Source organism: Paramormyrops kingsleyae, chromosome 18, assembly GCF_048594095.1.
Source record: "Paramormyrops kingsleyae isolate MSU_618 chromosome 18, PKINGS_0.4, whole genome shotgun sequence".
Lineage (NCBI taxonomy): Eukaryota > Metazoa > Chordata > Actinopteri > Osteoglossiformes > Mormyridae > Paramormyrops > Paramormyrops kingsleyae.
The window spans coordinates 20,913,607-20,939,485 of record NC_132814.1 but is presented as its reverse complement, the minus strand read 5'-3'; the positions used below and the strand labels follow the sequence as shown (position 1 = coordinate 20,939,485).

The window sequence follows — 25,879 nt, the reverse complement described above, 5'->3', positions numbered from 1 at the left end:
GTGGATGATTTGAGCAAAATTATTTAAAACTACGGCAATCGAAACGCAACGGTAATGCGGTTAATGCGCACGGCCTGCAGGTGGCGCCGTGCGACCGCCGTGTACGTTGGCCGCGGCGGCGGCGTGGCCATCTTGGCTCCCCGCCTGGGGGCGCAGTTTCCGCGCCGCTCGCTGAGGCTTGTGGGAAAGTGGGGGAGTGTGCGGCTAGTGCACAGAACGCCGTGTTTTTGAAGATGATGGGCGGCGGGGCTGGTCGCAATAACAGCGGAGGGTACATGTAAAGAAAGCCTCCGGCTCCGGGATCCAGCGCAGTCATGGCGGGAATCATCAAGAAGCAGATCCTCAAGCATTTGTCTCGGTAAGCGTCGCCGCGCCGTGTCCCTGGACCTGACCGGTTCCCTCGGCGTCGGTTCATTTGCTCTGTCGGTTTGACCGAATCTATGGCAGCCCGTGTAGATCCGCCGGACCTGTCCACTGACAACGAGACGCAGCCGAACCGTCCATACATCCCGCCATGACATCTCATTCAGCAAGCTGAGTGGCTGGGCTGGCGGCTCCGAGTCGCGGTTCGAGACCTTTTCATTCAGTGTCACCCCCAGCCGCGGCTGTCGATGGCCGCCTGGTCCTTGTCGGACTCACCGATTCAATGCGCTGGGTTCGACTCGTTTAATGTCACATAATGCCGCTTGTTCGGGTTCTGGTACAGGACGGGACGGGATCATTAATCTCGAATGCTGATTTTCACAGTAAACGCAGGTGTCACTGTTATTTATTTTATTTTATTTTATTTTATTTATTTATTTATTTATTTAGGGGGAGGGTGTTACAGCCTGACACCTCTCCGTTCATTTCAATGGCAGCATATGTAAAAGTACTTGTGTCGGCCGGCATCTTCCCATGGTCGGGTCACGGACTGCAGAACACGGGACGTGCCGCTGGGTTTCCCCCGGAGTGCCGCTTGCACTTTCCCTTCCTCCGAGAGTCGCGCACAATTAAGCCCGTAAGTGTCACCTGGCTTTGACATGACGTGGGGATCGTTTTACACCCTCCGCGCCGTGCACGTCTCTCTCGCAGGAGCACTGAAAGACACTTTATTTGGATTTGAGTATGACAGTGTGGTTTAATCTCCAGTTACTTCGGTTTCCGTCCACGATTAAGATAGACGGTTCGGTGTATCACTCTCTTATGCACACACACGATGATGAGTATAACTTGCTTCCGGTCCAAGATGCACCCAACCTGCCGTCCTACACTCCTGAGGGTTAGCTACAGATCTCCACAGCCCAAATGAAATCAGAGATTGTCAAAAGTAGTCCAGTGGGTAATTGTTGGTACTGCTGTGGGACAGGGCTGCTGACAGGCTGTCCCTGGTCTGCAGCTCCTTTTTGGGGGGATCTGGATGTGCATCCCTCTCAGCCTGAGAGAAGAGGTGAGTTTGGTGTAAAATGCTGGCTTGGTGGTCAAACAGAAGAACCTTATTGGGGTGTGCAGAGGGCCTCACAGAAGCCTCTGGTAGCCTTTGCTGGCCTTCCAGGTAGAGCCTCACTGCCACGGGGTTTACCTGCATACAGTAACTTTGCGCCCAGTGTTTACTGCACGTTACGGCTGCTCTTCCCGCTCTACAGAGATGCTGGCAGCTGATGTCGTTCTCCTGTAAATAGACCTCGTTTGCTGTGCCGTGCTTAAGCGTAGCCAAGAGATTCTTGTGAAGGTGGCGTTTGGCCGGCAGCGTGATGGGCAGCTCCACCTGCCCTGGAGGCTGAAAAGCCCATCGGGTTCAGGGCGCCATCGTGTGGCGTGAGATGGCACTGCGGGGTTAGCTGGCATGGGGCTCCTAGTGGTGTAGCGCATCCACGCTACGGTTGGGGCTCTGAAGGTTCCGTTTGCACTATTTACTTGTGTTTTGGAGCTGTGGTTGAGCTGGCTGTGTACCGGGGGGGGGGGGGGGGGCTCTCATGTTTCCCTGCCTCACCCCCCTCCACCAGCTGTGTGGGGGAAAGGGCACTGGGGGAGCCAGTGATATAGTGGCACTGTATTGTTTTCATTCTGCACTCTTTGCTAATGCATGGCCTCCCAGCTGAGGTGTATCGACTCCTGACCTTTCCTGGTGCTCCTAAGGGGACTCAAACCCATCCCCCACCTGGAGAGAATGAGCCTGTCACATGCCTTGGATGCATGGTTGCTCTGCTGATTCCCTGTTTTGAGAGGAGCTCCCAGTTGGGAGTGTCTGTGTGTGTCTGTGTGTGTGTGTGTGTGTGTGTGTGGTGGAGGGGGGGTGCTATCCTAGATAGAAGTTACGGTCGAGGTCATGGTCAAGATGCGTTTGGCTTTACCTTGAGCAGAATAGGACCCAGTGCTGGAAGCACTAATTTGCATAGTTGAATGAACAGACCCTGCACAGCTCTGTTCATGCCAGACTCACTGTATTAAACACAGTGTATTACACACAGGGTGGGGGTATTACTCATGGGGTGGGAGTATTACACGTTGGGTTGCCCTTTAGGTCTGTAGAGGTTGGACTCTCTTTGCTCCACAGCTCTCTTGCTGGGTGGGGGGCGGGGGTCTGTCCCACCCGCTTTTCTGCTTCGATCAGTTGGTCTGGGTGGAGACGGCCTTGGGGGTGGGTTCTGTGAGGGTACTAGACTCTCTCTCTGTCTCTTTCTCTCACTGTCTCTCTCACCCTCCCCCTCCTCCCCCCCCCCCCCACAATGAAATTGGCTTGCTTGACCAGATGCCACGAACGTCACAGGCAGCGGCGTCATCACCCACAGCTCCTGACACAGCCACCCCCGCCCCCCCCCCCCCATCCTGTGCCATGTGGATCACTCCCCAGCAGAATCAGGGTGCCTGCTGGAGTTCCTCCCTTCACCTCGAGGGAGGGGTGCGGGCCCACAGTGACCTCTGGCTGTTCTCTTGTGCTCTTTCATTGTGTTTGTGTTGGGCAGTTCCCCAGTGCTCCTGTCTGACTGCTCGCTGGTGTTCAGTTTGCCATGAGGGTGTGATCACGGGCTGGGGCTCTGCAGGTGCCCGGGTTTCCCAGCCCTGTGAGAGGGCATTCCTGGCTGGCCTGGGAGTCTCTGCTCGCTGTCCCGCAGCTTGGGGGCACTTGGTGCCTCCCGGGTACTTTCCGCTCATCATAATTAGCAGCCCGCATCCAGCCGAAACTGCTTGTGGTGTACAGAGCTTGCAGCTGTAACCATGTTATTTCCTGGGAGATTTTGGGTGTCATGCTGGGTGACACACATACCCACCTGGGGATTGGTAGCCTTTAGCCCTGCCCCTGTGACTTACCATATTTTGGGCTTTGGTCCAGGTGGCCTTAAGGTGGGAAGGATGCGTGCCGGGCTGTGATTGGTTCCCTGCTCTGTCCCTCACTGTCTTGTATTGGGCTTAGAGCTCCTATTGGGCAACACCACACCGCATGATGTGTCATTACCCTCCCCCTGTGAGGAGGATGTACGCTGAGGGAATCGCGGGCCCCCCCGATCCCCGGCGTAGCAGAGGCAGAGCGGAACCATTTGAAATGCTGTCCCAATAGTTGTTTACCAGTGAAGTTTTGGGACTCGGCAAGGGGAGAAGGTGGCCCAGAACCGATCTGAGTGCTTGGCAGGGCCTCCGTGTCCTGGAGCTGAGTCTTGGAGGTCACTCCTGTCACCCGAGTTAGTCACGCTGCTGTGAATCAGACTGTGAGGGTTCGAGGGCAAGGGTAGCTCTTGTGCAAAAGCCTGTCACTCTGTTTCCTGGGAGAACAGGAGTTCAGAGAAAAGTCCCTTTCTTGCTGAGTATGAGATCTCACAGTAACCCCCCCCCCCCTCCCCCAAGGTTTTAATCACTTATTAAAATGTGGTCATTTCACCCCAAAGTGGGTGCATTGGCTCCTGCTACATGGCCAGGTCAGTTATAACCTCCCCAACCCCCCACCCCATCCCCGTGTGCAGGTTCACGAAGAACCTGTCCCCCGATAAGATCAACCTGAGCACGCTGAAGGGGGAGGGCCAGCTCTCCAACCTCGAGCTGGATGAGGAGGTTCTGCAGAACATGCTGGACTTGCCCACCTGGCTGGCCGTAACCCGCGTCTACTGCAACAAGGCTGCCATCCGGGTAAGGGGGGGGGGGGGTCGTCCTGCCAGCGAATGCCAGCAGCGAGCTGCTGTGTGATGGTGTTCTGAAGGCCACATTCCTCCTGTGCTGCCACAATACTGGCAAGCAATATGCTGCTGATTTCCTGTTCTATTATCTCCCTCAGATCCAGTGGACGAAGCTGAAGACCAACCCCATATGCCTGGTAAGATCTCCCGTCTGTGAGCACTATTCACAGGCGCGTGACTCTCTCCGTGCCCTTGACGCACCTGCCATGCCGGTCCCTGCTAAGCTCTGCTCCTTCCTGCAGTTTCTGGACAAGGTGGAGGTGGAGATGAGGACCTGTGAGGAGCCACGCTCCCCCAACGGCCCCTCCCCCATCGCCATCACCGCCGGGCAAAGGTCAGGGCAGCTGTGTGTGTTTAACGGACTTCGCCGGGACTTGGCGCAGTTACAGGCCTCGTGGGGCTCATGATGACTGCCTGTGTCCGCAGCGAGTACGGCTTTGCCGAGAAGGTGGTAGAGGGCATGTCCGTGGTGATCAACTCCATCACCATCAAGGTGCAGGCCCGCGCCTTCCACGCCTCCTTCGAGCTCTGGCAGCTGCAGGGCACCAGCCTCAACCCCAAGTGGCAGCGCAGCGACCTCCGCTACACCCGCATTACCGACCCCCGGAGGGGAGAGGTACTGACTGCTGCCCTGGCGGCAGGACCACCGAGCTATTTAGCGGCGTCTCCCGGTAGACTACAGTGTTCAGATCTCACAGAGATTGGGTCGTAAATGGGAACTGGGCTCCCATCGCGGAGGGGGGGCGCCCCTTGGGTTTAATCTAGGGCTGTGTTAAGTAGCAGATAGTCCACCTCCTCGCCTCACTCTCTGCATCCTTACCTACTTACTTACCCTAAACGGCCCCCATTAATGCGCGTGGCGCAAACCTCAGGATTGGGACAGATGAAGGACATCTCCGCAAGAGCCTGTATCCGTCTCACTGACCCGTGTGTGTGTGTGTGTGTGTGTGTGTGTGTGTGTGTGTGTGTGTTGGACCCCACAGGTGCTGACCTTCAAGGAGATTAATTGGCAGAGCCTGCGCATCGAAGCGGACGCCATGGAGAGCCAGGAGCAGGACCTGGGCAGCACCCCGCTGCGGCTCATCACTAACCAAGGCCGCATCCGCATCGCGCTTAAGCGGAGGGTACGGCTGCCCCCCCCACCACCATTTTGAAAGACCAGATGGATGAGAATCTGGGTTTCTTGGGCGAAAGCTGTGACCAGCCCTCTGAAGCCCAGACCTACCGACTCGCACTGCAGCACGTGTGACCCGTAGAGAAAGTTTTATCCTTGAACGGATGTCTGTCTAAATTTGGGCTTCTGGAGATCTGGGCACAGTGCATGATGGGACAGTGAAGGGCAGAGTCAGTAGTGGAAGGAGTGCCGTGAGTATCTGGGCAGTAGTGGAAGGAGTGCCGTGAGTATCTGGGCAGGGCTGACTGAGAGAAACACTGTTTTGTATTTAACTCTGTGCTGTACTCAGCTTTGTATGGTTAAAAGTGACATTAAAGACCTACTTGACTTGAGTAGTGGAAGGAGAGTCGCAAATAATTGGTCGGTATTAGAAGAAGAGTCGCGTGTACTTGGTTGGTAGCAGAAGGAGAGAGTTGCCAGTACCTGGTCAGTAGCGGATAGAGTGTCGTGAGTACCTGGTTGGTAGTGGAAGAGGAGAAACAAGTACCTGATTGGTAGCCGAAGGAGAGTCACAAGTACCTGGTCGATAGTGGAGGATGAGTTGCCAGTACCTGGTCAGTAGTGGAAGGAGAGTCAGTTGTTAATCAGTCCTATTATAATTTTGTCTCTGAGGCAGGTAATAGCAAGTTGGAGTCGCCAGGGGATGCTGTAGACTAGCAGAATGTAACCACCACTTTCTCTGCCAACACCCCCCCCCCCCCCCCCCAAGGTGAAGGACTGCAATGTGTTGGCTTCCAAGCTGCTCTTCATCCTGGACGACCTGCTGTGGGTGCTGACAGACTCTCAGCTCAAAGCTGTGATCCACTATGCCAAGTCCCTGAGCGAGGCCATGGACAAGTCTGCCCAGCAGAGGAAGAGCATGGCTGGGGAGTCACTGCAGGTGAGCGTGGGAGCCATCCTTATGACCCCGGGTTTATCTGCAAAACTAGTCGTCCGATAGGGAAACCCCCCTCCCAGGGTCTCAATGTAGCAGGAAGAATTCATTCACGGCTCTGCACCTACCTGCGGATCTGTATAACTTCAAGACTCGGATGTCGGTCAGGACTTCAGCTGGGAATTGATAGTGGAGAAATGCTGTGATGGTGGGCTTGCCAGGAGGGCTCAGTCAGATCCCATGGACAGGGCTGAAGTTGTGTCCCTCTGTGAATCTTTCATTCGGGCCTCAGCACCACCTAACACGTCATATGATCCTGGGGGCCTACAGGCATAGAGGAGCAGGGTCTGTTGCTGCTGAATTCTAACTCAGCCTCGCATGCCGCTCTGAACATGCTCCTGCTTCTCTGATTCTCTAGCTTATGGTCTCTGGAGGGTCGAAGAAATCATTCTGATAATGTTGTGTGGTGGCTTAATCTTGCTTGGATTCTCTGGGCCTCCCATCTGGAGGGGGTCCTAAAATTATCGCCCCCTTCTGTTTGGTTTGTTGAGGGTCACTTGACGTGAAAAAGGGAGTGGGGGAATATATTGATACCGGCCTCATTCAAAGCTCATAGGAGTTTTACTTGTGTAAAATTTTTCTGAGGGCAGAACAAAAATGATTGGTTATCTCTATCAACCAATCAGATTATAGAGGAGGTGGGGCCAAGACACATGATCGGTTACTTGGACTCACCACCTCGACAATTTGGTTGTTAGTCTGAATCATTTCTCCTGCCCCCAGAACCTTTTTGCGTAAGTAAAACTCCCAAGAGCTCATTGAAAATCATCAATTTAAGTGACGTAGAAGGAGAGGTTGGTGTGTGGAAGAGAAGCTTCCTGTTGTCTCTGTTTACAGGTCAGAAGGCAGCAGTTTGCCCGAAAGCGATGTACTGATTGATCGCTGGCGTCCTGTCTTTCTCAGGCCGCGCCCCCGTCACCGGTTGCCCACTCGTCCTGGGCTGAACCCGCGCCCCCTCCCAGCGGTGCCCCCAGTAACCTGAGCCAGTATTTTGAGCTCCATGACGTGAAGGAGTCTTCCTACCACACCTACATTTCCCGCCTGGACCTACACATCTGCAATGACAGCTCCACGCAGAGCTCGGGTTAGACTGCCTCCGCTTCTGGGTGCCCTGACTTACCAGTATCATTGTTCCCTACACACCTAGCGGTAATGATACTGCCTGCTGTAATTAGACCTTTGTCACTTACGGTAATGTGATGTTCGTATCAGGCGAGCCTGAAGGGAGCCTGACGTTCTTCTCCATTCGTACAGATGAGTCGCAGCCGCCGGGACCCCAAGGATCCATGCAGCTGACCTTCCGCAAGCTGGGCTTTGATTACTACCCCTTCCACCGGCCCGGTGAGCAGCAAAGGCCTTAGCCTGCTTGTCCTGGGCACTTCCTGCCTACCGCTCCAGCAGTAGCCTCTGCAGCAGAGGGGGCCGATAGCTGTGGGAACATGTTTAGGATGTGGAGTGGTCAGGACTGAGCTGGCGTTTCCCGTCACCGTGACGGCTCGCCGGTCACCTAAAGGTGTCGGACGTGTCATTTTGCTGGGGACGCAAATGGCCATTCAGATGACAACAGGTGCTTCCTGCAGCTTGGACCGGCTGTGTGTTTTAATCACTGCTGACCAGTGAATTTTTATCTGACTTCTCCTTTTCCAACTTGCCCCATGATGTCTTCCTCTACTGATGTCTGTCCCTCTCTCCACGCAGTGGATGGCAGCCGTCACTGGGAGCGTCACTGCGGCGCCATGGAGACCCAATCCCAGTGGGCCGACGGACTGCTGCAGGAGTTCCAGAGGCGGCTGGAGGCCTCGGGCATCCCCGGGGGGCACTCGGAGTCTCTCCCCATTAGGAGAACCCAGGGTAGGAGACCCATGTCATGACGATCTAAACCAGGGGTGTCCAATCTTATCCGCAAAGGGCCGGTGTGTATGCAGGTTTTTGGGATAACCTGTAGGTCAGTTGTTCAAACCCAGGTGTGAGGACTCTTCAGCCAATCAGTCCTCTAATTAGTAATCTAATTAGGGAGTTGCAGCGAAAACCCGCATACACACCGGCCCTTTGCGGATAAGATTGGCCACCCCTTATCTAAACCAACCTGCCAGTTTTAAAGCTTCCTCAAAATTTCACTGTTTTTGTCTTGCAAGTCCAGTCATACGGTTTCTTCCTGAAAGCATTTCTGTGGTTCTGCTCTGTCGAGAGGTGAGGCCGCAGCTGTGAGGTTCGGGGGCTGACGGTTCCTCTTTCTATCTGACGCAGAGGGTGAACCCAGCCCCAAATCCAGCCCCCCCGAGCGAGGACATGGCGCCCGCCATGGATCGAGCCCTTGGAAGAGGCTGCGCTCCAGCTGCGTGGTCGTGCGTGTTGATGACCTGGACGTCCATCAGGTGTGAGATCACAGCCCTACACATGTCCAGCCGGCCGTCTCTGGGGTGGCATGGAGAGCACTTTGCACTCTGTACATCCCATGTGACCTCTGACGCCATCCGCTGGGGGTGATGAGGCAAGGGTGAGAGAGCTGAGTGCCATGCCTCTGATGGCCCCAACCCTGCCAGGGTGCGAGGGGGTTGATCTGGCTCCTTCTCTATCAGTGATTCGTGGGCTCCCTGTTCAGAGCAGGATCCCCACCTACCGTCTCTGTAATCTTTATACATGTTTGCGTTTTTGCATTTTTCACATCAGATCCCCATCTGTTACTATACAGGTGTCCACTGGAGGGCGCCACAGTAAGAAGACTCAGTCGTTCTTGTCCTGCAACCGGAAGGCCCTGCATCTGGACGACAGTGTGCCTGCCTTTTACGGACAGTTCACTGAATACTACTTTCCCGAGAGCCCCGGGCTCCCCGGTGAGTTAAAGATGGCCGCCGCTTTCCTGCATTGTTCCTCTTTGCCTGTGGGGGTGCAACTAATCAAATATAGTCTCATCTGTGAGATAAAGATGTATCAGTGCAGTTGATAATCAGAGTAAAATTAATTATCTGCCTCTAGAAGAGACTCGGGTGGGTCAGTGACCAGTACTTGTGGTATATTTACATGCTCTCCAGCTTCCTCTGGCCGGGTTGTTGGGTAGATTTGCTGTGTTCACCATTCTCATGCTAGTTTATATCTTAAACTCTGTAAGGTCACTTGTATGATTTTCAGTGCTCTCTGCAGGACTTAAGATAAATGTTTAGAAAGTACCACTTACTAAACCCAATCGATGACCCAGCACGACCTTGTCTCTCTCTTTCTCTCTTGTTCTTTCTCTCTCTGTCTCCCTCTCTCTCTCTCACTGTCTCTCTCCATCTTTCTCTCTCTCTCCTCTCTCCCTGTCTCTTTCTTTCTTGCTCTTTCTCTCTCCCTCCCTTTCCTTCTCTCTCTCGCTCTCTCTCTCTCCCTCTCTCTTTTTCTCTCTCTCTCTCTCACTGTCTCTCGATCTCTCTCTGCCGGCTCAGTACCCTGCTCTAGCCTGTTCGCTCAGCTGAACGGCGTGCAGCTCTGTTTGGACCCGGCCAGTGTGCTGTGGATGAACCTTTTCTCCCAGGGCCTGCTGTCCACGCTGGAGCAGGTAAAGGCCTTTTATCACCTACAGGACAGCGGCAAGGGGGAGGAGCATGTGGAAGCCAGGATGGACGCCGCCCAGCTCAAGGTGGGCTCCCAACATTAAAAACGTTGGCAATGTTTGCCGGATGTGCTGGGTTTGGTCATCGTGGCGAGATGCGCAGTGAACGTTAACATGCAGTGCCGTGCAAAAGACTTAGCCAGTCAAAAGAAATGTTTAAAGCTATTTATCTGGGTAGTAAGTGAACCTTTGCTTAGAACAAAAAAACACAATTTAACATTAGAACATATGCAAGTTAAGAATAACACAATACAACTAGCAAAACTTTCTTCTGTTCTCCAAAAAGTTACTGATATCGAGTTGGATGGCTTCAGTTCCCAAACCTCTCCTCAGGGGCACCTCAGTCATTCCATGTATTTATTACATTTCACCACTAGTTCACTTAATTAATTAATGTCATTAGTTAAATAATGCGATGAGATATTGATTAGCCATACGAGGTGTACTAGTCAGAAACTACATGGGTGTGTTGGATGGGGGCTGCAATCCCTGGGGTGACTTTAGCAGAGGGTTTGAAATGGCGAAGCTGACACACTTTGATCACAGTTTTACACCAACATCATTTTGTGTGGCTGCCTAATACTTTTGCACATTACTGCACCCGATGAAGATTATTATACACAGCTGTCATTGTGGATGATGACTGCTCCGGCGATTGCAGCTCAGAATAGAAAAGAATACAGTGCCCCTTCACGTACACAACGGGTGCAATGAAATGCAGTATGCCGTGAAATGCAGTGAAGTATGAAATGCCTCTCCCTCTCTCCCCTTGTCTGTGCCCGTGGCTGCAGGTGATCATTCCCCTGGAGACTTCCATCCTGGACCATCCCGACCGCCCCCAGTCCCTGAGCATAAGCTTCCCCCACCTGGTGATGAGTAACACGCGGCACTCCCCCCACGGGTCCCGAGCCGACCTCCATGCCACCTACCGCTCTTTCTCCTCCTGCCCGTTCTTTCAGCCCCCGCCGCCCTGTCCCTTTCCACGGGACCGGAGTACCTTCCACCCCCTGCCCCCCACCTTCCTCCGCCACTCCGCCGAGACGGGGCCGCTCCTCGTGGAGGCCAAGCCGGCGCGATCCCGGGACATCTGGGCCATCAGCTTGTCCCAGCTGGCTCTGAGCTTCGAGGGGTCCCGCCGGGGCCTCAAGGGGAAGCCCCTGCCCTTCCTGGAGCCCTTCTCCATGTCCATCTGGATGTGCCGTCCCTCTGCCTTTGAGAACGACCCACCTCGATCTCTGCCCTTCGCCAACTACAATCTCAGACCATCAGACAGCTACGAGCACTCCTCAGAGGTGCTGGGGCACCCCCCAAAATCCCAGACAGACTGCGATCTGCTCCAGGGGGATGAGGCCAGGGCGGAGCTGCCTATGGCCTCGGTCCACATCCTGGCCCAGGCCACATCTCCCATCAAGCTGTGGCTCAACCACTACCAGTACATTGCGCTGTTGCGCATGAAGGACACCCTGGGCAGGCTGGGGGCAGAGCTGTCTCGGGATGCCATGCGGGTAGGAGGTAAGAAGGCAGAGTCTCTGACGGTGTGTGTCGCGCTCCTGATGGAAGTCGTTGAGGTGGGACTGCTGCTCCCCCCTGTCATCAGGGAGTCTGAGGCGGAGCCACGGTCCCCCGAGGAGACCGACAGCCCCAGCCTCACAGACTCGGAGCGCTCTCCATCCCAGACACCGCATATGGAGATTCTGGAGGACAGCGGCATTGGAAATGGCCCAGCGGCTCCTGGAAGGGATGTGGATGGCCCAGTAGAGGAGGCGTGTGAGGCTCTGGAGGAGGTAGGGGAGGAGAAGGAGGAGTGCCAGGTGGTGCGGGACCCATCCTCTCCTTCGTTCTCGCCTGGACACCAGCCGTCGCTCTCCCGGAAAGGTTCTTCCTTCAGCCTGGAAGGGGAGCTCTCCAGTGCGCTGACTGCCACCAAGGATGCCACTAGGGATGCACTGAGCGCCTCGCTGGACCTCACCAAGGGGGCATTCTCCATCACCAAGGATGCCTTCAGCCTACTGAGCCGAGGCTCGGCCGTCAGCAAGATGCTCTTCACCCCGCAGATGAAGTGAGTCTGCCCTCGGCCCAGAGCTGGTCACCATTTAGGATGCGCCAAGGCGAGGGGGGGGGGGTCGGGAGCCTAGCGAATCGCACAGACCTTTTGATAGAAAACTTTTTAGATGCAGATCAGGGGCTGGCTGCTTCGACTTGCTCACACAGCCTCTCCAGATCTTCAGACTCCCAGTGCAGCAGTACTGTTGAGAAAGGCACTGACCTAGAAAGGCCCAGAAGATGTTAGCATGCAAGTCTGCTAAAGCCTGAGCAGGAAAGGGAGTTGGTCAGATAATTTGGGTTTAGCTCAAGGCTGGTCTGTTTTCAAAACAGACCAGCCTTGAGCAACAGGATAAGCTGGACAGATTAGGCACACCTATGGCTCAGTCCTGCTCTGTGTGGCAATCCTGTAAGGAACAGAATTTGTTTTGTGTTTGTTTACTGCTGTGAACTAAGAGTATTTGACAACCAGAGGTGGATGGTTCATGGTTTGAGGTGGGACTGCCAAGATTTTATTTCAACCAACCAGTTGAGTACTCTGTAACTGTGACTCTTGATACTGAACTGGTTGGTTGAAATAAAACCTTGGTCTGGATTTTTACTTTTGGGATCTGAACTTTCCACCTATGGTAACAACACAATGTAACATCTAGCCTGCATATCTGTGTACTTTCTGAATAGTATATCCGAAATTTAACCATTCCTTCTGGGTTGTGCAGGGACCAGAACCAACGCAGCGAGGAGGCCCCCTTCTCCATCCCCGGGGCTCTACGTCTCACACCCATACGGCAGTCCCCCTCCCAGCATTCCTTGGACAGCGCCATCCTGGATGGCAGCTTGCCCGAAGATCGGTTCTCCCTGGACAGTGACACCAGCGAGAACCTCACCGTCCACGTGGATTCCGGTACGAGCACAAACCCTACGGCGTAAGTGTGTGTGTGTGAGGCCTCCCTGGAAGTGGTGTCAGCACTGGGAGACGAAGGTAAACCAGTCCTAGTATGTGCTGAGCTAACTGAAGCCACTGGTGCCAATGTAATGTAAGATTACACAGCCAACATCTGGCGAAGTCACACTCAAGAGAGAACGCAGGTTAGACAGATGTCTGGTTGGCTGGGTGTCTGTTGTCCGGACACTTGGGTAGCTGGATTTCTGCATTTCTGAACATCTCATTCGTCAATTGTCAGTCCATATGGTTAGTTGGTTGAAAAAATGTCTGGATATCTGGTTGGCCAGGTGTGTGGTTGACACAATGGTGTCTTTTTAGCCAGATGTTTGGTTGGCTGAGTATCTGGTTGGCTGTTTGTCCGAATGTCTGGTTAGACGGATGTCTGATTAGCCTCACGTCCAGAAGTCTGATTAGTTGACTGTCAAAATGTCTGGTTAGCCAGTTACCTGAATGCCTGCTTAGCTGGATTTCCAGATGTCTGGATGTCTCATTAGTGAGCTGTCACACACACACACACACATACATATATAATCTGATTGCCTTTCTGCAGTTTACATTGTGGACTGACTATAATTGTATTTCTGTGACGAACACAAGATGTCTTCCATCAGTGGTGGAACATAAGGTGAGCTGAATCCCAGAGAGACGTGCACAGGAGTGATACCAATCCATCCGTTCCCCTCTTTCAGAGTCCGGCTTGGAGTCTATGCGCCCAGAAAGTATCCCCGGTGCTCCCACAGACCCGGCCTACCGCGGGAATGCCACGCCTGGGAATGAGGGGGGATCCTCCGCTGACCTGAGCAGCTCGCTGTCACAGAGCACCGAGGACATTGCCCAAGACACGGTCAGCTTCTGCTCTCCACATCAGAGAGACACACACGTTCTGTAGCTGTCAGGCCAGCACAGGAATACGGTACAGTGCTACATCGGCTGTACCATACATTCTTCACGTCGAGCAGTGAATGAGGAGTCATTGACGCCACAAGGGAGAACCAGATGTTCTTCTAGAAATGTAGCAGCCACCAGCACCAGTAAATATCTTCAGTGTAAAAAGTCAAAAAGTGCTTATTACTTATAAAGTGTTGTACACAGAGGTGATTTTAAGGTGCAGATGAGGAGCGGAAACAGACGTGTGTGTGTGTGTGTGTGTGTGTGTGAGGTGACAGTGGTACCGGTCTGGGTCAGAGAGGGTCGCATGGTGACTCGGGGTGGGGCTGCCTCTCCTGTGCAGGCCGCAGTGCTGCTGTTGCAGCTGTCTTCCTTTGGCTGCTCCATGGACATGAAGGGTGATGACCTGGTGGTGGCACTGGATGCACAGACCCTCACGACCCAGCAGCTGGGCAACCAGAAGCTCTCCGAGTTGCTGGGTAAGACTCACATCATCACCATCATCACAGAGTGCTGCTAACAGACCGCGGCCCATCGGGTCGCATCGACTGACGGCCCAGTGTAACCCTGTCCGACATGGCTTTCAAGTTTTTCCGCCTGTCAATCCTAAATGCCACTCTCTCTCGCTGCACAGTAATACAGCATTAATACAGTATCACAGTGTAATCCTAGCACCAGTAGCATACCATCTGGAAGCTGTTACAGTGCAATAAGAGAACCGTAACGTAAAAATCTTGACTCTGGTGCAGTGCGATCCGAGTATCAGTAACATAAGATCAGAACACTAGTGCGGTGCGATCTGAGTATCAGTAATGTAAGATCGGGATACTGATGCAGTGTGATCTGAGTGTCGAAAACGTAAGATCGGGACACTGGTACAATGTTATCCGAGTGTCGATAACGTAAGATCGAGACGCTGATGCAGTGTGATCCGAGTGTGGATAACGTAAGATCGGGACGCTGATGCAGTGTGATCCGAGTGTCGATAACGTAAGATCGGGACGCTGATGCAGTGTGATCCGAGTGTCGATAACGTAAGATCGAGACGCTGAAGCAGTGTGATCTGAGTGTCGATAGCGTAAGATCGGGACGCTGATGCAGTGTGATCCGAGTGTCGATAACGTAAGATCGAGACGCTGAAGCAGTGTGATCTGAGTGTCGATAGCGTAAGATCGGGGCGCTGATGCAGTGTGATCCGAGTGTCGATAACGTAAGATCGAGACGCTGAAGCAGTGTGATCTGAGTGTCGATAGCGTAAGATTGGGACGCTGATGCAGTGTGATCCGAGTGTCGATAACGTAAGATCGGGACGCTGATGCAGTGTTATCCGAGTGTCGATAACGTAAGATCGGGACGCTGATGCAGTGTGATCCGAGTGTCGATAACGTAAGATCGGGACGCTGATGCAGTGTGATCCGAGTGTCGATAACGTAAGATCGGGACGCTGATGCAGTGTGATCCGAGTGTCGATAACGTAAGATCGAGACGCTGAAGCAGTGTGATCTGAGTGTCGATAGCGTAAGATCGGGACGCTGATGCAGTGTGATCCGAGTGTCGATAACGTAAGATCGAGACGCTGAAGCAGTGTGATCTGAGTGTCGATAGCGTAAGATCGGGACGCTGATGCAGTGTGATCCGAGTGTCGATAACGTAAGATCGGGACGCTGATGCAGTGTGATCCGAGTGTCTTTAACGTAAGATCGGGACGCTGATGCAGTGTGATCCGAGTGTCGATAACGTAAGATCGGGACGCTGATGCAGTGTGATCCGAGTGTCGATAACGTAAGATCGAGACGCTGATGCAGTGTGATCCGAGTGTCGATAACGTAAGATCGGGACACTGGTGCAATGTTATCCGAGTGTCGATAACGTAAGATCGAGATGCTGATGCAGTGTGATCTGAGTGTCGATAACGTAAGATCGGGATACTGAGTGTCCTTATGTGTAAATGCCATTTTAACTTCGTAAATTCTGTTCTTTGCCCAGCAGTTCTTACCCGTCACCAACCCTCAGCCCCAGTGCCAAATTCCCCTGCCGCCAATGCTGGCCCTGTGGTCCGTGCGCGAATGGAGCTGGGTCCAAGCGCGGGCCGCCACTCGCCCCTGGCTGAGTCTGCCGGCTTTCTGGAGATGCGTGTGACTGGCTGCCGGGCTGAGCTGCTGACTACCACGCTGTCCACGCTCGGGCCGTTCCTGGAGGACGAGCTCAGCGCCGACATCCAGCCCATGCGACTGTACCTAGATAACGCCACCATCACGCTCAAGGCAGGCGGCGCCTCTTATTCCGTCCGTTTTCCGTCGGTCTATGGCAGGACACCTTCTGAGGGTGACTCTCCCTCTCCCTCTCCCTGTCCCCTTCCCCGTCTTCCCCCAGGATGACGGGCCGCAGATATACCCCACATCCCCCCAGCCGATGCCTGTGGTCTTCATGCTGAATGGGGTGGTCCTGGAACGATTTGACGACGGGGTGTTCTGTCTGAGAGGTAGGCCCGAGAGCCGGTCTGAGCAGCCTGATTTATAGCTTTGCGCAGATGCCCGCAGGCTCTCTGACACCATTGCTGTCCACGCCGCCGATGTGTTTCAGTTTGTTTCCACTCTTTCTCGCAGCCGGTGGGAGCGATACGGAGAAACCCCCCGCGGAGGGTGTTGCTACAGGCCAGACCGAGGCGTGCTGGCAGCTGTCAGACTGCTCTCCGTCTGTCCGACAGCAGGAGAACCATGAGGTGGGGCGTCGAGCGCTTGGCAGGCGGCGAGCTGGTGGCACATATGAGGAGGTGCTATTAGAGCCATTTGTGTCATCGCTGTCCTCTCGACAGAGATAGATTCATTATGCGGTTAAATAGGAACACATGCTATAAGTAATACAGTTACATTTCCAGCCGCACAGTTGAAATTCCCTGCTTGGCCACTAGGTGGAATCGTATCTCTATGAGCTGAGTTGCCAGCTCTGTCATACATGACGGTCCTTATGTCCTTTTCTGTCAGGTGCAGTGCACCCCCCTTGAGATCCAGCTCCAAGCAGCTCAGGCTGCTCTCGCCCAGGCTGTCTCTGATCGACAGCACCTCCTTCAAGAAGTTCGCAAGTACGACCCCTTGTTTAACCTCTGAAGCTCCACGCCTGCAACCAGCAGAGGACACAGTCCCTCACCATCCGGGATGGAACAGTGCACTGCGGAGGCTTGTCTGAAAGCAGCACCGCACAGACATGGCAGCGCGAGGCAGAAGGAAAAATTACCTGCCGTTTCCAAGAGGAAGAGGAGCACGGTGAATCCATGCCAGCTTCGGCGGTGTGAGGGCCCGGGATGACGCACCCAGTTCCGCGGCAAGATGCTTCCACGGGGCGTGAATGGTTTACTGTCACACCTTGGTTTCATTGAGTCCCCTTCCCACATCTGGCTTGTTCACGTTTGCATGCCATGGAGAGAGACCTTTTTGTTTTTAATGTTTGGTATTTCCATCACCGTGAAAACACCACCCATGACACTACACTCCTCATTCCTTCAAGAACATAAAACACATAAAAAGGCCGTAGTCAGTTGAGAGACGAGTGGCCAGTCAGGTCTTCTGAGGTCACAGGGGAGTGGTCAGTGAGAGTCTCCTGAGGTCACAGGGGAGTGGCCAGTCGGGTCTTCTGATGTCACAGGGGAGTGGCCAGTCGGGTCTCCTGAGGTCACGGGAATGGTCAGTGAGAGTCTCCTGAGGTCACAGGGGAGTGGTCAGTGAGAGTCTCCTGAGGTCACAGGGGAGTGGTCAGTGAGAGTCTCCTGAGGTCACAGGGGAGTGGTCAGTGAGAGTCTCCTGAGGTCACAGGGGAGTGGTCAGTGAGAGTCTCCTGAGGTCACAGGGGAGTGGCCAGTCGGGTCTCCTGAGGTCACGGGAATGGTCAGTGAGAGTCTCCTGAGGTCACAGGGGGGTGGTCAGTGAGAGTCTCCTGAGGTCACAGGGGAGTGGTCAGTGAGAGTCTCCTGAGGTCACAGGGGAGTGGTCAGTGAGAGTCTCCTGAGGTCACAGGGGGGTGGTCAGTGAGAGTCTCCTGAGGTCACAGGGGGGTGGTCAGTGAGAGTCTCCTGAGGTCACAGGGGGGTGGTCAGTGAGAGTCTCCTGAGGTCATGGGGAAGTGGCCAATGATTTTTCTCAGCAAACATGGTACGAAACACTTTCCAAAACTGGACATTGGTCCACTTCCACTGCCAAGGTGCTGTTGCCCTCCCTTTTGTTTTGTATTTTCCTCACTTCCTCAGCCGTGTCTCAAGGCCCCTACTAGACCGAGAATGTAGATAACAACCTAGTTTACAGTGGCCGGCATAGTTTGTATACACATCTGCAAGGTGTGGTAGATGCACGTCACAAGTGTATATGTGTGCTTTCGCGTCGTGGCTGGGCTGCAGATGTAACAGGCATGTGTCCGTGTCTGCAACGGGGAAGAACGTACACAAGAAAGAACCCAGAAAGATGCTGTAGTGCGTCGGCGGAGAGATGTCATGTTTACAGTGTTTACATACCTGGGAGGGTCTCTGGATTTCCATGGAAGCTCCCGTGCTCTTCCTGGTGACTGGGTAGTCGGCGTCCTACTCGAGGGTTGTCCCTGTTAACGCCTTGGCTACCCACTGGCCGTCGAAATGGCTCGGACAGCACCAATGCAAGTGCGTTTGTAGTTGTGTGTGTTTTTTTTGTGTATCTTCAACTTGAGCTGCTTCATCATGGTACTGATGTCTGGGAGTGGAAATGTGGTACCAGTTCAGGATGTGTGGCGGTCAGCCATTCACTGCTGTTGTGTGTTACACTGGCAGTTCCAGTCAAGACATTAGGTGACATAGGCGGCTGCCGATGTTCACTTTGTCCCAGATAGGGGGCGCTGGCGGTAAAGCTTACCTAGGGTGCCACATGGCCTTTGACTGGTAGAGCGCACTGTAGTAAATGGAGGTTATGGTACACTATTCTTTGAATAGGGAAATGGTTCTATGTCTCAGTTTGTTTACCCTGCAAAAGTTGCCAAATGTAAAGTGAAGTGGTGAGAAAGGCTTAGTCGTAAGAGGAAACGGGCCCCCTGGTGCCTAAAGGGGGTCACTGCGGCAGACTGTCATTCTGCAGTGGCTCAGATGTGATTACTATTAAGATGTGCGGGGACCCTTGTGGGAAGTTAGTTCCTAGTTATTAATGTAATGGTACATTCTGGAATGAGGTCTTTTACACAACGGAGTCTTCCTGCACGGAGAAAACCTAAAGGATATTTTATAAACTGAGAAATTTCATCACATCAGCTGACACCCCCTAAACATGCTTTTTGTTTTCTGTGACGTAAGGCAGACCTTGTTTTCATGTCTTGTTAAACACTATGGAGGGGGAGTGTCCCCCCCCCAGCTCCCAGGACACTCTCCCAGTGCATGTCGAGTGCTCTCTTGCCTTTTCTGGTCTTACAGGGTCACCATGGTGACACACCCAGGCAGTATTTAGCAGATCATAGCCCCCAGGGCCTATGCCGCCCCCAGTCCGCTCTGCTTTCACCGTTTCCTGTGTTTCCTGCGAAACGTGTTCCAGGGAGGGCGACAGCTCCCCTCGGGCAAGGGCCGGCTAGGCAGCGTGCCAACCAGGAAGTGAACAAGCCCCGTCTCGCCACGGAGGACCGAGTGCCATGTGGAGTTTCTCTCTCGGGAAGTTTCGCCTTGGTCTGCAGCAGACTTTCCTCTGAAACCTGCCGAATTTGTCACCCCACGTGTGAGACTCATCTTTTGTCTCATCCGGCCCCCCGACAAGCCTTTCTGGAATCCGCCTGCACCCTCAGAGCGAGGAGAGCTCACTTACATACAACAGTGTCACAGATCTGAGCTCTTCTGGCTTTTTGGTTCCTATGTTTACATATGAAACACAAATACTCTGGTTTTTTCCCCCACAGTGTTATTTCGCCATTTGTGATTTTGTTGATCATTTCAGCTTCGACGCTAAGGCCGCCATATATGACAGTTGATGACAGTGTTTCGCGTACACCAGAGTCGTGCTTCTCAGGAGTGAATGCTTACATTATTTTCCTGCCAGCACGCCCCAGCCCCATTTGAAAAAATTTACTAGTACCATTTTGTTTGTGACTTCATGCCTCTTGAATATAATCCGGCTGAGAACCATGGACCTAGAGCAAACTTGACAAATGATCGTCGAGTATTCTGTCAGTATTGTGATTAGGGTTTGTCATTAACCATTACGCACAAACGTCTGCCAACAAATGAACAAAAAATAGTTCCAATCGGGAAGCTGAGTTTGAATGCGGTCATTTTGGTGGAAGTAGGCAGAAGAAAGAACGAGATTGCAGAAATATGCTGAAACATTTGAAGCACTACTGGCCAATTATTTCAGTGTCAAACTGCAGGTGGTTAAAACCTTTTGTTTACTGGGCAAGTTGGATATGAAGTGAAGTATCTGCTCCAACCCTGAGAATCCCAGTGTTACTGTTTTACTGGCTGTGAGCAGTGGCAGAATGCCTGAGATCGGGACTCTGGTCTCTTTCGAACCCTGGGCCATGTGGACCCTCTGGCAGTATTAGGCTGTGTCTGCCCGTGGCTCTTGGTAACAGCTCGCCGTTCATGTCTCTGAGGGTCCTCCTCGTCCTCGGATGGATGGATGTCTCACGCTGGACCCCAAGCCCAGACAGGCATGAAGTCGATCCAGTTGGCACCCAGTGCCAATTGGAATTAGTCTTCATGTTTTCTTATTGATGTCAGCGAACTGGGTCTGATGAAGCGGATCTATGTGAGCTGTTTCAGAACCAGATTAATAAGTATGTAGATAAGGTCGTAGCCTCTCCCGTTGCTCTTGGCACCGAAGGTCTGTCACACGCCTCGCTCCGTCTTCCTGTGCCGATCCTTCACTTGACAGCATTCATGTGCTGAAAGGTAGAATAGAATAGTGATACTTTATTAATCCCTATTGGGAAATTCTCATTTTGCCTCGTCTTCCTCTCTATAGAGGTGAGAGCAACCTTGGGTGTCTCAGCATAGGGGCAGTTACATTACAGATCCGAAGGAGCTGGGGCTTAAGAGCCTTACTCAGGCGCTCACAGACATGATTATTTTGCCAAGGCCAGGTTCAAACCAGCAACTTTCCAACCACATGCATAGAGGCTTAGTCCATTGAGCCACACCACAAAGAAGTTGAAGTGCATGTTCTTCTTTTAACCAAATGGCATGTGGTCAGCACCACACGTGATAAACACTTAAAGCAGGGGCGGCCAATCTTATCCGCAAAGGGCTGGTGTGTATGCAGGTTTTTGGGATAACCTTTAGGACAGCTGTTCAAACCCAGGTGTGAGGACTCTTCAGCCAATCAGACCTCTAATTAGTAATCTAATTAGGGAGTTGCAGCGAAAACCCGCACACACACTGGCCCTTTGCGGATAAGATTGGCCACCCCTGACTTAAAGGGTTGTTGTTTTCATTTGGCATATTAATTCATAAAAGGAAAGGAAAGTTATTTCTAAGCCCAGTGAGTGTCCTTTTAGCTTCTTTGAGTAAGAGAATTGAAAGGGGGAGGATTTGTATTTAGGTTCATTAATTTGGCAGCTGCATTTTCCAGAGGTACTTGTGGGTCAGAGCATTTAGAACACAGAGAATATCTCACTACAACATGCCACCATGACAGCCTGTTCAGCACTGCTCACACGAGTGGGATGCGACTATTTATTTAAGCAGGTTCACAGCCATCTTTGAATATTTATAAATATAACTGTCAGCTCTTTTATTTATTTCCGGTCTGTTTATGTCACACAGCAGGCTTTAAAATGTAGCGGGTTATTTTGGGGGTGGCGTGGCTCTGCAGGTTAAGACTCCAGGCCTGAAATGAGAAGGTGACAGGTTCAAATCCCAAGGCTGAAAGAGTGATTCATCGTTGAGCTCCTGAGCAAGGCCCTTAACCCCATTTGCTCCAGGGACTGGCTGACCTGCTCTGACACTTTCATTTAGCCTGTGCTTTTATCTTCATAATATTTTGTTGGAATTGGTTTTCACCAACATTACAGCCTGTTCTGTGCTTTTAAGATAAACATTTACAAACCTGATATTGCTTAATATCGACCTACGGTAAGAAAGGCGGCGAAGGCAGCGATTAAAACAAACGTACATATGAAGAGGGCTGCCGCAATGTGTCATGAATGAATTTTTTAATAAAAATGAAGAATCATTTGCACTTTTACTTTGCTGGATCAAGACATGGTGGTTCGTGTTGGGTTTTCCTTAGTGGGGCCAGCTGAGCTGGAGTGCCACGTGACCTGTTCCTGTCCAATCAGCACATCCGCAAGCCTGCATCCCCTGGACCTGAGCTGCGGTACCAGCTGACAGCATCTCTAGCCAGCTACCGAAAGTGAAAACACTAAACGTCAAGATGTATTTTAATGGGTAGTAAATTAGACCAATAAGCAAATGAACCATATGTACTGACTGATATCACCAAGTGGAAGCATTCAGCTTTGTGGAGGGTTTGTGGCGATGATCTGGACAGCTTGCTTCCATACTCAAGGGTCAGTGTCCACACAGAGGACATGTAACATAAGTGCAGGTCATCTTTGCTTTTTTTTAAGGTCCCCTGTTGAGTGTAGAACAGACTGTTTTAAAATAAAATTGTACCCAAACACCATTGTATTGCATAGAGATGTTTTGGTTTGTACAGCTAAAATAAACAAAACCAGCCAAATGTCAAAAGACAAACATTGCTGTCAATATGTCAATAGGCCTGGCTGATTAGCGGTAAGTGAAATGACTGCTTCTTTGCAGGGTTGCCGATTTGCTTCCATCCACCTGATTCCTGTAAGCCCTTCAGTGACTGAGATCATGACAAAACCTAAGCTCTCTTCATAATCAAAAATCTGGGGCCTGTGTCATGAAGCAGCATTTCTTTCTTAGCCAGATCACTGTCAGATTTAAGGTACCCCACTTTAAATGGACTTTATCTTTGTTCACTTACATCTAGCCCAGACTACCTTAAATCCAACAAGTTACCTGGCTAACAAAAAAAATCCCATTTAGTGAAACAGGTCCCAGTTCATTCACACCCACCTTCTCTCTCACTCCCTTTGCCCCAGTGTTTCCCCACTAATGCCCTGAAAACGTACAGAATAACAATCACGTACTGAGAGACTGATGAAGGTGCGATGGACTGAAACAGTGAAATCCAACAGGGGGCTGTAGTTCATATTAGCATTATCTAGTCTCTTAACTTCCATGTCGACACTGGGCAGAGATCAGAGCAAGACTTTGTCCACAAGTTTGTTTTTTTTTTTGCTCTTATGCTGTACAAATTGTTCAGCTATAAGGATCAACTTTATTAAAATGTGTAATTTCAAACAAAGTGAAATGACAAAAAAACACTTTGGCTGGCCTAGAGGACCTCTGGGCTTGAGAAACACTGTACGCCCCCTAGTGGTGAGTGCCCACTGGAGACTGGGCTATTGATAGCGATCGATGTGGAGCATCATTACCGCAGCGGCCCCCATTGAGACCTCAGAGCATACTCTTCATGTGTGTCTCGTATCCATCGATCCCCTAACACTACACACTGCATCTCAGCTTCCTCTGTCAAAGTCTCAGTGGCATGGAATGGAAGACAATGCGCCCCCCCCCCCTGCACAAGGGCGTAGAGGAGAGTTTGACGTTGCAGGGACACATCCCCCCACCTCCCAGTCCCTACACCCATAATGTCCTCACATTCCCCTTTCAAAATACTAAATTCTTTGGCTAAATGTTACGTAGACCTATATAGTAGGCCAGAGCTGATTGTCATTTTTAATATAAATGTTACAAATGCATTTTTCTCTCTTTGCAAAACACATAAAGTATGTCTGTAGTCTACAACAGCTGTCAGCACTAACTCTCCTTAGTTTAATGGCATGACTTTGTTAGGTGAGTAAGAGTAGATTAAGATGATGAAATATAGGAAGCAGTGCAGGGTACTTAGAGCCTTGGAGGCTGGGTGCTGGATGTGATGTCAATGGGCACTAGGGGGGGGAAGGGGGCTCTGCATATGTTAATTATTACTACTGATGTCGCCCTGCCCTTTTCTGGTCTTATTTACATGTATAATTGCAGCAGTTTTACTTTTGTGAAATGCCCATTCAGTTTCAGGGAGCGTTTATTTGTGATCCAAGACGGAAACATGAGCCGTTCGGCCAGCGGTTATGGATCCGTCTCGCATCCAGATTCCTGAATAACCGGCGATCGATCCCATTTGTGGACTATTAAACAAGATGAACCATATGATGACAGCAAAGACGAGGGCTGCCTATTCATCTGGCTATCTGTACACAGGTGGCTTTAATCGCTGTCTCCGAGCTGAAGATGCCCTGTTAGATGATGACTTTCTCATATGATTTTACACTTCCTTTGTTAACCCAGGTTCTCATCCATTTGAGGACAGAATAATGACCTTTCTACCATTTAAACCTATTTTAAAGTATCATGATTGAGTTTTAACAGATTTATTTTTCTTTTGATTACCTGTAGCTTTAGAAAGATTATAAGAATCCTCAGAAATTAACTGAACCCTAGAGCCAGTAAAGTAGTTTCAGTATAATCAAGACCATTTTACATTTTAGCACTTAATTTTGATTATCTGTATGTCTATTTAGTTTAGTCCTGATTTTCAATGGATTGTAATGTCTGTCTTTTTGCATGTTTCCCAAATTCAGGGGTGGATTATTCTCTGCCCCCCCCCCCCAAAAAAAGCATTAAAAACTATGTAATGTAGGGTTTCCATCCACCAGATTTAATTAGTTTAACTGTTCTCTTTTTCCCAAGGCTGGCCTGGGCCCTTGGTGTTTGCCGGTGCCTTAGGCCATAGCCTAGAACATGGGTTCCCAAACTTTTCAGCCCATGCCCCTCCAAAATGACAGTGCTAGAGACACAGAACACCCTAGGTACATATCACCATGGAGACATATTTAGACAGATATATTTCGTATTAAATTATTTACACAAAGTAGATACATGCATTTTTGTTCCTTTTGTTCCTTTTGAGTTTGATTTATTGCTTTATTACAGCTTTATACATGACTGATGAGCACAGCTTGCTGGAGTGACGTAACACCGCCCGTGGAGGACGTCACGCGGGCAGGCCGTCTCGCGGAAGTGAGGCGGTGCGTGACGTGTCGCGCGCGGAGGAAGTTTCCCCCGGTGGTGCTGAAAGAAAGTTTCGGCGGAGCCGCGGAGGGGAGCGGCGGAATGGGAGTGTGACGCGCCGGGAGTGGCGAGCCAGCCGCCCTACCTGTCGCTGCTAACTAGGCTGCTTGCGTCGTCGCTGCTCTGCGCTCTCGCCCCCCTCGTCTGCCCCTCTCTTCGTCCGAGATGGGGAAGGAGCAGGAGCTCCTAGAGGCGGCCCGCACCGGGAACCGCGCCGCAGTGGAGAAGCTCCTCTCCGCGAAGCGGCAGTCTGCTGGAGTCGGCGGCGGCTCCTCTGGAGTCGGAGGAGCGGGCGGCAGCGGTATCGGCTCCTCGTCTCACACGCTCTCCAGTCTTCTCAGGTGAGGAGGAGGGGGTGGGTCACAACGCGGCAGACCGGAGCGGTGCGAACCGGGTCGGGTAGAGTCGAACCGGGGCGGAGCGGGACCGGCGGGCCCCCGAGGTTTCCGACCCGGAATGTCGGACCAGGGCTAAGCTCGCTCAAAACGCACGAAGCCCTTCGGCGGCTTGTTCCAGGCACAAGCTGGTTAAACAATAGGCGTCCGAGTGCCGGGACCGGAGCCCCGCCGTCGCCGCACCTCCCCGGGTCCCCCTCCTCGCACAGCCAGCCGCCCCCCGCTCCTCCCTCGCCATGTTTGATGGCACATCGACAGGCAGCCGGCGAGGTGGAGCTCGGCCGGGGCTCTTTGTTACGGACTGCCTTTCCACGATGCTGGCTTTACACTTCTCCAGAGGAAAAATCCAGGGAGCCTCGGCGCAGGGTTTGATAGACCAGCTTCGGGTCTCGGGTGGTTTGCAGCACCCGGCTTGGCTGATGGCGGACCCCCTGCTCGGGAAACCGGGTGTTCGGGTTTTTGGAAATGGATCATGCGGGATGAGAGTGGTGACAGACCCGAAAGAACAAAAGGCTGGTTCCCCCCGCCCCCATGTCTGCACCACGCTGGCTGTCAGCCCCTTTCTGCGTTTCATGCACATACAGCGTTTGCGCCCCCCCCCCCCGGG

General features: G+C 52.2%; 2 protein-coding genes and 1 long non-coding RNA gene across 17 annotated transcripts in view; 2 read left to right on the top strand and 1 right to left on the bottom strand.

Annotated features, from left to right (window-relative positions):
* The first annotated feature begins 188 nt into the window (after positions 1 to 188).
* bltp3a (bridge-like lipid transfer protein family member 3A) lies at positions 189 to 18,916 on the top strand. 3 transcript variants are annotated; one of them, XR_011983459.1, is made up of 22 exons: positions 189 to 358; positions 3,939 to 4,101; positions 4,247 to 4,285; positions 4,391 to 4,482; positions 4,575 to 4,764; positions 5,132 to 5,272; positions 6,032 to 6,202; positions 7,160 to 7,340; positions 7,511 to 7,597; positions 7,955 to 8,107; positions 8,504 to 8,631; positions 8,949 to 9,090; positions 9,679 to 9,872; positions 10,637 to 11,904; positions 12,608 to 12,792; positions 13,524 to 13,678; positions 14,066 to 14,201; positions 15,709 to 15,986; positions 16,096 to 16,204; positions 16,329 to 16,444; positions 16,707 to 17,422; positions 17,559 to 18,916. XR_011983459.1 is itself a non-coding variant. In XM_023798951.2 (21 exons), exons 1-21 carry the CDS (start codon positions 315 to 317, stop codon positions 16,827 to 16,829), a joined length of 4,092 nt encoding a protein of 1,363 aa, XP_023654719.1. In that variant the 5' UTR covers positions 189 to 314; the 3' UTR covers positions 16,830 to 18,916. The 3 variants fall into 3 exon arrangements, 2 of the variants coding, with proteins under 2 accessions (XP_023654719.1, XP_023654718.1); XM_023798951.2 differs by having other exon boundaries at positions 15,712 to 15,986; positions 16,707 to 18,916; XM_023798950.2 differs by having other exon boundaries at positions 16,707 to 18,916.
* Positions 11,899 to 25,089, bottom strand: LOC140579407 (uncharacterized). The gene is made up of 3 exons (XR_011983461.1): positions 24,963 to 25,089; positions 18,224 to 20,598; positions 11,899 to 12,111 (listed from the first exon to the last, which is right to left on the bottom strand). It is a non-coding gene; the product is annotated as an uncharacterized lncRNA (long non-coding RNA).
* LOC111837073 (ankyrin repeat and SAM domain-containing protein 1A-like) overlaps positions 24,832 to 25,879 on the top strand; it is a 45,507-nt gene continuing 44,459 nt past the window's right edge. For 7 of the 13 annotated variants that reach the window (XR_011983460.1, XM_072701920.1, XM_072701919.1 and 4 more), the window contains exon 1: positions 24,832 to 25,218. Coding sequence is in view for 12 of the 13 variants with exons in the window: in XM_072701920.1 (XP_072558021.1) it covers positions 25,043 to 25,218 (176 nt within the window). In the remaining variant the exon portion in view is untranslated. The remainder of the gene's footprint in view (positions 25,219 to 25,879) is intronic. The other 6 variants (XM_072701918.1, XM_072701917.1, XM_072701916.1 and 3 more) reach the window with 1 other exon arrangement.

Excerpts from the sequence above, each read along its gene's own strand:
- bltp3a (XM_023798950.2), top strand. The coding sequence starts at position 315 with ATGGCGGGAATCATCAAGAAGCAGATCCTCAAGCATTTGTCTCG. Across the intron at positions 7,341-7,510 it reads CAGCTCCACGCAGAGCTCGG|ATGAGTCGCAGCCGCCGGGA; the intron begins GTTAGACTGCCT and ends CCATTCGTACAG. Across the intron at positions 8,108-8,503 it reads CCCCATTAGGAGAACCCAGG|AGGGTGAACCCAGCCCCAAA; the intron begins GTAGGAGACCCA and ends TATCTGACGCAG.